At 42.1% G+C, this 9,496-nt stretch overlaps 1 protein-coding gene across 1 annotated transcript; it reads left to right on the top strand.

Annotated features, from left to right (window-relative positions):
- The first annotated feature begins 4,562 nt into the window (after positions 1-4,562).
- On the top strand, positions 4,563-7,358 carry LOC121397735 (Fc receptor-like A). Its single transcript, XM_041575064.1, has 2 exons — positions 4,563-5,216; positions 6,346-7,358. Exons 1-2 carry the CDS (start codon positions 4,817-4,819, stop codon positions 6,813-6,815), a joined length of 870 nt encoding a protein of 289 aa, XP_041430998.1. The 5' UTR covers positions 4,563-4,816; the 3' UTR covers positions 6,816-7,358.
- Positions 7,359-9,496: the final 2,138 nt, after the last annotated feature.

The following is a 9,496-nucleotide window of genomic DNA, read 5'->3' as shown; positions in this document are numbered from 1 at the left end:
TCATACGTCAGAAAGCATTGGTGGAAGTGGAGCAGTACAAGATGGAGTTACCGTGCAGGCATAGTGTCAGGGAAGGAGAGTGTGACCTTTATGAGTCCTGGACTGGAGCAAAGGCACAAGGGAGAGGGGAACCAGGAAGAAACATGGTGTTGGAGAAAGCAGGAGGTTTAGCTGAAATGCCAGATGCCATGGAAACAGCTGGAGGGCACGTGCAGGAAGGCCAAGATACTTTTGGTCACAAGGCCGGGCCGCGCCAAGCAGGTGCCCTAAGCAACCCAGTCAGCTAAACCCCATAACGGAGGGAGAGGGCAACGAAGGGGAGGGAGGTGGGAAGGGGAGAGTGAGAGAGGAGGGTTAAGAGTAGACAGAAGACTCTTGAACAGGCACCTGCCCAGCACTTCCACATGGTTGCACCCTAGGCAGGTGCCTGTTCTGCCAACCCTGCCTACCGCTAGTTCTGGCCTTGTTTGGTCATTTAAGGTAAAGAGACCTTCCTACAGCCCAGGTGATGGTGCAATTAGTGGCTCATTAAGGGAGGAATTCAGAGCTTTTCAGGAGGCTGTGAGGACTGTGTATGTGTAGCGACAATAGCTTAACTTGGTGATCTAGTGGCTCTCCCTGGTAGTTGTGCCCGGCGGGGACGCCCGCCTCGTCCATCCTTGCTCCTCCTGTGGCGGTTCCCCTATGGCGCGCGTGGTCGCACTCTTCCAGGTTTATGCACCAGCGTGATGACGTCATGGCACAATGGCGTGAAATTCAACAGGGGATTCCATGTTGTTCTATTTGGTAGTTCCTAGGTGCTTATTCTACGTGAATCCTGTTTTGATCTTCTGGTTTTGACCTTGCCTGTTGCCTGTCTATTCCGAACTCTGTATCCTGACCCTAGTCTGCCTGTTTATTCAGAACTCTGTATTCTTCGCTCTCCAATTCTGATCCTAGCCTGTCTGACGATTCCTTGAACTCTGCCTGTACCGACCCGGCCTGTTTTGTCTATTCTTTTAATCTGCTTGTGTTGGGCCGGCCTGCCTGTCCATGTTATATTGTCTGGTCTATTCACAAATTACAGATGTCGACAGCACCAGCCATAGAATATGCTGTTTAAAATGCCTTTATTGAGACATGGGTTTCTGGCCCCAATACACTTGGCAACGTTTCAGACCGCCATTGGTCTTTTATCAAGCCACCTTGACAACACCTGTGCTCAGTTATTTATACATAATCACACAGTGACCCCTAGTGATTCTTTTCCAAAATGCAATCTTAAACATTCCCAAACCATCACATTTGTTGCAATATACATTCTGCTACATAATACAAAAAATGTCTCTCTACCTTTACGCAATAAAGTGTCCATATTTCTTTAGTGTCCATAAATATCCTTCTGAAAAAATTGACTGTAAAAAAAGATACATAATAAACACATTATCAGTAAAACATTTTCCATGATTAAATTTTCCATTACTCAATTTTAAAAAACATTATTAAAACGACAAATTTACCGATAAATTTTACTTAAATCGTATTCCCTGTTGAGGCCATGGGGAGCCAACGTTTCCAATCTTCTAATCCATCTCGCTTCTTTTTTCAATAATATTTTAACTCTATCACCACTTCTCCGCATTCTCGGAACATGGTCTATTATTTGGTATTTTAATTGTTGGATCCCATGACCGGCAACAGGGAAATGGTTTGCAACTGCTTGATAGATTTTCTTAGTATTTATCGCGGACTTGTGTTCTCTTATCCGTTCCTTAGCACTTCTTGTGGTCTGTCCAACATAGGATAGCCCACACGGGCACTTGATCACATACACTATAAAAGTACTTTCGCATGTATAATATCCATTAATTTTAATTGCTGTTCCTTTCCTAGGGTGATACAAAATCTCTCCCTTTAAGCAATTAGAGCAACAATTGCAGCCAAGACATGGGTATGTCCCATTTTTTCTTGGCCGCAACAGTCGCTCCTGTGTTAGTGTCCCTCCCACATCTGATCTTATAGTCATTGATCCTATGGTTTTCGCTTTTTTATATGAGACCAATGGGGTATTTTTGAATATATCAATATCCAGTAAACCTTCCCTCAATAATGGCCAATGTTTCTTAATTGTTCTTTCTACGTGAGTACTTATAGTACTATATCGGGACACAAATGGAATTCTCTGTATTTGGTCATTTAGGGGTCTCTTTATATTGTGTTTTACATCAGCCCGTTGTTTTTTCAATAACTCTGTGGGGTATCCCCTTTCTTCAAACTTTGTTTGCATTTGATCTAGTCGAAATTCCAATGCACTGTCATCGGACACAATCCTTTTAACTCGACTAAACTGTGATTTAGGTACTGACTTTTTAATCTGTATGGGATGAAATGATCTATAATGTAATAAAGTGTTTTTGTCAGTTGATTTCATATAAAGGTCCGAGGATAGTGCATTCTTCTTTCGACTGATAAGAGTATCTAAAAAAGAAACCTGATTTACATCACTATATAAGGTAAATTTTAGTTTGGTTCTGGTATGATTAATCTGGCGATTAATCCATCGCCAGATTAATCATACCAGAACCAAACTAAAATTTACCTTACATAGTGATAATTTGTGAATAAACGGACGTATGGTGGAAACCGTTGGATGTGCATCAGGGCTTAAGATTTGGGAAGCATAGGTGCTGACTGAGAAATCTAATATATTGTCTGGTCTGTCATCCAAGCTCCAAGTTGTCTTCCATCCAGTATCCTTAGTGAAACGATTGTGCCTCTTTGCTCATCCAGAACCTTTAGCTTTGCTCCTCTCTTAATAAGACCTGGCGGCATCCAATTAGCTGAGGTGAAAGGCGGCTGTTAAGGGCAGAAGCAAGAGCCGAGACCAGGGAGCCTAGCATTGGTTCTGGATTTAGGGTGCCGAACGTGACAGTATGGACATTGCTGTGCAAGTTGCATAGAAAACATAGTAGATTCTGAACTTCAAGGTAAAGACTCTGATAAGGGAGTGGGGGAAAGACTGTTACCCCAGCAGTTACTGATAGTGGGGAGACTCTGAGAAATCCTCTGGATTTGCAGGATCCCAGGTTGATTCTTTGTTGAGTTGAGTTATTATTGCACTGGAGAGCAATGGACAAGCTGGAGAAAAGACAAACAGAGTTGTATGTACTGATACAAGAGGTCACATTGGGGGGTCTGGGGAAGGGAGGACTGATCAGGCACCTTGCTTTTCTCAATAGAGAGTTGGAGGAGTTGGAGGAGCTGGAGGCCGAGGCTAATGAAACCCTGAAAGTGATCAGCCCCTGGGGAGGTGTATGAGAATAAGGGAAGATTTACTGCATTGGGGAAAATGAAAATAACATAGTCAGAATTATCCTATTGGATTGTTAATAGAAACGCTTATTGTCAGAAGGAAACTTGGTATATAATAATTGCAGTGTTCAGATTTTATCTCCGGAATATTAGAGAATCGGTTGACACTGGGGCAGATAAAAATCAAAGATCAAATCAAAATATGTCTCTTTGGGAAAATGTTAACTTTGATTTTGATTAATTTGGATTCATTGTTATTGATTAGCATTGTATGTTATGTTTCTTGTTAATTAATGTTTATGTTTTTTATTTGTTCATTTTATGATAAAATTCCCATCTTAAGCAGCAGTCCTTCTAGACAGCTAGAGGTCTTTTGGATTCTAGATTTCCTATTAGTTTACTGTATAGGCTTTTGTCATTACACAGGACTGTGGTGTTTATTTATCTCTCTGTTTTGCCTTGTAGTGGTGAAAGAGGAAACTGCAGGTAAGTTATTCTCTAATGTATGTACAGTATATGAGGTTTTGCCATGGATTTCCATGTCTGATAATTACATGGTCTTCAAGATCCAAATTCTGATGTCACATGGTGCAGCCAGAAAAGAAGCCCTCAAAACTGCCACTATTGCTTCCCATTCACATGAAATGTCAAATGTGTATCAGAGTCAGCTCTTCCCACTTTTTGTTAATGTGGTTTTGAATAGAGCCTGGATCAATGTGCTAGTGGTATGTTTGAAAAAAGCAGGTAGGCTTTGTTTTGTTTTTAAAGTTGCATGTGATGAACCTAGATGTACCTCCACAGAGAGGGTCTGGATGAATTAAGCATGGTATTAGTATTAATACCGTCATCAGGGGGGCACAGGAGTGACTGTTGTCCTGGGTTCTAAGGGTTCATGCTGCTGAAGAAGCTTTAGAAAATAATAAAGAAAACCGCTCCAGAAAAGAACAAAGAAGACCGCAGCGGAAATGATGAAGAAGCCATGATGGGAAAAAAAAGAAGAACAAAGAAGCCGCAATGGAAAAGAACGAAGAAGCTGTGTTGGAAAAGAAAGAAGAAGATTGCTGAGGAGAAGAACGAAGAAGCTGTAATGAAAAAGAACGAAGAAACCGTGATGGGAAAGAACGAAGACGACCGCTCCGGAGAAGAATGAAGAAGCGGTGATGGGAAAGAACGAAGAAGCGGTGATTGAAAATAAGAACGAAGAAGCTGCAATGGAAAAGAATGAAGAAGCTGTGTTGGAAAAGAAAGAAGAAGATTGCTGAGGAGAAGAATGAAGAAGCTGCAAAGAAAAAGAACAAAGAAACCGTGTGGGAAAGAACGAAGAGGACCGCTCCGGAGAAGAATGAAGAAGCGGTGATGGAAAAGAGCGAAGAAGCGGTGATGGAAAATAAGAACGAAGAAGATGCAATGGAATGTCTTTTTGAATGTGTAGGGGGCCCAGGCCACTAATGTTTTTTAACTGGGGGGGCGGCTGGCCACCAATGTTTTTTATAACTTGTATAGGAGGGCCCTGGCTATCAGTAAGATGGGTGGGCTCTTGTCTATAGACACAAACCATTACACACATATTATGACTAAAGCATACATTACTTTTTCACATATAATTTATTTGTTTTATGCTAATTTCATTCCAGAAGTGTTTTCTGCGCCAGACATTATAGTCAGCCCAGATCCCGTTACTGAAGGTACATTGATGTCGCTGGAGTGTAAAACCCGAGTTACCCAACAGAAAACTCCTTCTTCTTCAGTGAAATTACAGTTTGCTTTCTATAGAGACAGCCGAGTAGTGCAACACTTCTCATCAATCAGTGGCTACCAAGTCTTTCCAGTTGAAATGAATCATTCTGGGGAATATTCCTGTGAAGTGAGAACCTCTACCAACAGTAAAACTAAAATGAGCAAAATATTAGCAATTCGCATACAAGGTGAGTACTAATTACTCTTCTCTGTTACAGCACTAAACAAAGCTGTAGGTGACCCTACTTACTGTATATTAAAAATGTCAACAAACAAATCCTGATGGAGCCTTTAGCAGATCATTAATTCAGTTGAGAGATTGGTAATCGCCACATATTATGGTATGATGGGCACTGGAATGTTTTTCTTCAGTAGAAAATAACTAGTTCTACATCGGTTTAGAAGCTAATTTCCCAATATTTTTTCCCAATATTAAGAAACTCTGGTTGAGGTGTTAAAGCCAACGGAAGTTAAAAATGTAAAACATTGAAGCTTTGTTAGTCATCAGCTCGTTTTGTCGTTAGCAACCACAGAAGGTCCTTGTTTAATCCCAACAAGACTTTCAGTTTGATTGTTCCTGTCACGGCCGGCACCCAATACCAGAACTAGAGCCAAGCACCGTGGTTAGAGCTCTCTTCACCAGTATGTGTGACCACTTTTGGGCTTCGGGAAGGCCCTCCGCCTATTGGGGTGCCACCTGGACTTATGAGTGGGCAAGGCTAGAGTTCTGGCAGGCAGGTATCTAGAGTCTTTTGGGCCGAGGATCATGGTTACAGGCAAGGATGAGGCAGAGAGGATAGTCAGACAGGCTGGGTCGAGGCAGGCAGATAGCAAGGATCGTCAGGCAGGCAAGGGTCAAAACCGGGTATCAAGCAGAAGGGGTACAGGCAATAGTAGTAGTCGGGTAACAGGCACAGGTCAGGATTCAGATGGGAGCGTCGTCAGGAAACAGGCTGAGGTCAAAAACCGGATAACTAGCAGAATAAACACGGACAAACAGCACAAGGCTTCAGGCAAAACCACAGGATAAATCCTATCACGGGCAACCAGCAGTACCAATGAATGGGCTTAAATACAGTTTGAAATTCGCGCCATTGCACGCAGACGTAATTACGCCAGCGCGCCTGCGCCTTTAAATAATGCGCATGCGCGCCGCGTGCGCACTAGGACCCGGAAGCCGACGGAGAAGGAGCGCGGCGGCGTGGCGGCCGTCCACGCCGCCGCGACCCAGGTATATTTCTTACAGTTCTATACGTGATTGTTCATCTTCACTGGTTAAGGCAACGATAAATGTAATTTGGATTATTTCTCTTACAGAGCTATTCTCCATCCCAGAAATAAAACTGATCTCACACCCAGTGATCCCCGGGGCAAATCTGTCTATAACATGCAGCACAGTCAGCAAATCTGTCGCAACTCAACCTCGATTCAGATTTTACAAAGACGAGATCTTGGTGCAGAATGAGAGTTTATCCAATAATTATTATATGAACTCAGTTCAGCTGAAGGATTCTGGGAATTATTCCTGTGATGCGCGTATATATGACACAGTGAAGACAAGTAGTCAAGTCAGCGTCCAGGTACAAGGTGAGTGGGGAAGGTTCACCTTTTCTGATCATCCACTTGAAGCATCGTCTTTCAGGCCCTACCAGAATATGTGTCAGCATTTTACTTCAGATGATCTTTTTGTCTGGAATTATTCTTATTGCATGATGGTATCTGCTTGGAAGAAACAGAAGATCCCCAAAAAAATGCACAGAAACACACACAGTTTGACTGTAGCCTAATGGCCCCCACGGTTCACGGTTTTAGCAATTGTCCAGACAAACTCATGAGTTAATAGCTGTACGTTAAGTAGTTAATGTATGTGACTGAAACACGGTGCCATTTATTGCCCAACATGGTGGCATGATACTACATTTTCAAAATGTTTTTGTATAACCGATCATCTGCTACATATCTCTGTCTACCGATTAAGTCTCCATGTTGCTGTTTGATCACTGCCAGCAAATCCCAAATGGTGGTGCTGGCCACCGAATAAGGCTTGCAGTCACTTGGGGTTTGGGGCAAAATGGAGGCCACTCAAGGTGAGATTTGGGCAGGCTTGGACTGGCCATCTGTAGATTATGGCAAATGCCAGAGGGGCTACTGTATATTTGAAATGCCATGGCCTATTTTGAATCTCGGTCCAGGGTTGGATTTGGGGAGTATGTCTTCACACTTACCTAAGTAAGCCCTACTATTGGTAGTGGTGTGCAGGTTAAGAAATTCTTGACCCTCACCCAACTTTAACGCACCTGGCCTGGCCCACCGTTTCCCCTCTATTTATAGACCCGTCCCCACAGTGATGTCACATAAGGGGCGGGCGGGGTGGGGCAGATGCAAGTCAAGAAATTTAGGCTAGGTCATGGATGGGAAGAGCAGGAGAAGGAGCAGGCCCAACCTGTGAATCCTGCACGTTTCAGGCTAACCTTCACATCACTATTTTGGGGTGAAATTGTATTTACATTTGTTATATATCTGTTTTCTTGTTTTGAGCTAAGGTGATTACAACTGAGTCAAATATGGCCTTTTCCTTTTGTTAATGCTGAATACGCCATTGAGTTCCGCATGTTGGTTGCTGAGACGGGTTGGAAATTTGAGGCTTGAGAACTGCCTACTGGTGGGGAAGACCTTATTTCTTTGCTCAATTTTTTGGGGGGGGCTTTTTCAATGGCTCCACCTGAATGGGCTTCTACTGATCCCCTTATTGTGTTGGCCATTTGTAACATAAGCACTCTCCCTAAACCTATGGAGAAACCTGGAGACTGTCCAGGAATAATACACGCCTTCCTTACATACTGGACTGGTAATGTTGCCCAACCTACGTAGCACGGCTGTGGTAAGTCCCCTTCTTGTCCCTGTTTAAATATGGCTCCTGAGTTTGTAAGTAATTATGAAAGTGGAATTTGAACACTCATGGGTGTAACATTAGTGGGGACAAACACTTGGAGTAAATAGAAACATCTGTTTTTGATGGGGGTGACATTTTGTTGTTGTGGGCAAAAATATTGCAGCTGAGAGAAGTATGGCCTGTAATTCTGTCCCTCTTTACAAGTTTTAAATGTTGGAAGGAAGTTGAATGTATCTTTCATTACCTGTGTATGAATTCAGCATTGTCACTTTGGCCTTGCACTAGAAAATTCAAGCTCTTACCCGGGCTGACATGCCTCTTCCATGAAACATACACTGGCCAAGATGGATTTCAGTAGACAGGCTGCCAGAAAATCTTTGATCAGCTTACACCCACCCAGACCCCGTCAATCGAAGTTCCTATCATTTCTAGGCTTCCAAGGCTTGTTTTTTCAACTCAAAGAGGATATCGCCCCTTTTCATTCTTTATACATTCTAGGACCATTCTTTATACACTCTAGGACCTTTCTTTATACACTCTAGGACCTTTCTTTATACACTCAAGGACCTTTCTTTATACACTCTAGGACCTTTCGCTATACACTCTAAGACCTTTCTTTATACACTCTCGGACCTTTCTTTATACACTCTAGGCCCTTTCTTTATACAATCAAGGACCTTTCTTTATACACTCTAGGACCTTTCTTTATACACTCTAGGACCTTTCTTTATACAATCAAGGACCTTTCTTTATACACTCTAGGACCTTTCTCTATACACTCTAAGACCTTTCTTTATACACTCTAGGACCTTTCTTTATACACTCTAGGACCTTTATTTATACACTCAAGGACCTTTCTTTATACACTCTAGGACCTTTCTTTATACACTCAAGGACCTTTCTTTATACACTCTAGGCCCTTTCTTTATACAATCAAGGACCTTTCTTTATACACTCTAGGACCTTTCTTTATACACTCTAGGACCTTTATTTATACACTCAAGGACCTTTCTTTATACACTCTAGGACCTTTCTTTATACACTCAAGGACCTTTCTTTATACACTCTAGGCCCTTTCTTTATACAATCAAGGACCTTTCTTTATACACTCTAGGACCTTTCTTTATACACTCTAGGACCTTTCTTTATACAATCAAGGACCTTTCTTTATACAATCAAGGACCTTTCTTTATACACTCTAGGCCCTTTCTCTATACACTCTAAGACCTTTCTTTATACACTCTAGGACCTTTCTTTATACACTCTGGGACCTTTATTTATACACTCAAGGACCTTTCTTTATACACTCTAGGACCTTTCTTTATACACTCAAGGACCTTTCTTTATACACTCTAGGACCTTTCTTTATACACTCTAGGACCTTTCTTTATACACTCTAGGACCTTTCTTTATACACTCTAGGACCTTTCTTTTAACACTCTGGGACCTTTCTCTATACACTCTAGGCCCTTTCTTTTAACACTCTGGGACCTTTCTCTATACACTCTAGGCCCTTTCTTTATACAATCAAGGACCTTTTTTATACACTCTAAGACCTTTCTTTATACACTCTAG

The sequence above is a fragment of the Xenopus laevis genome, chromosome 8S, assembly GCF_017654675.1.
Source record: "Xenopus laevis strain J_2021 chromosome 8S, Xenopus_laevis_v10.1, whole genome shotgun sequence".
NCBI lineage: Eukaryota > Metazoa > Chordata > Amphibia > Anura > Pipidae > Xenopus > Xenopus laevis.
Note: the sequence above shows the minus strand (reverse complement) of the source record. Positions and strands in the feature narration are given on the sequence as shown.

Coding starts and splice junctions, on each gene's coding strand:
- LOC121397735 (XM_041575064.1), top strand. CDS start 4,817: ATGGGTGGGCTCTTGTCTATAGACACAAACCATTACACACATATTATG. Junction 5,217..6,345: donor ATTAGCAATTCGCATACAAG/GTGAGTACTAAT, acceptor TTTCTCTTACAG/AGCTATTCTCCATCCCAGAA.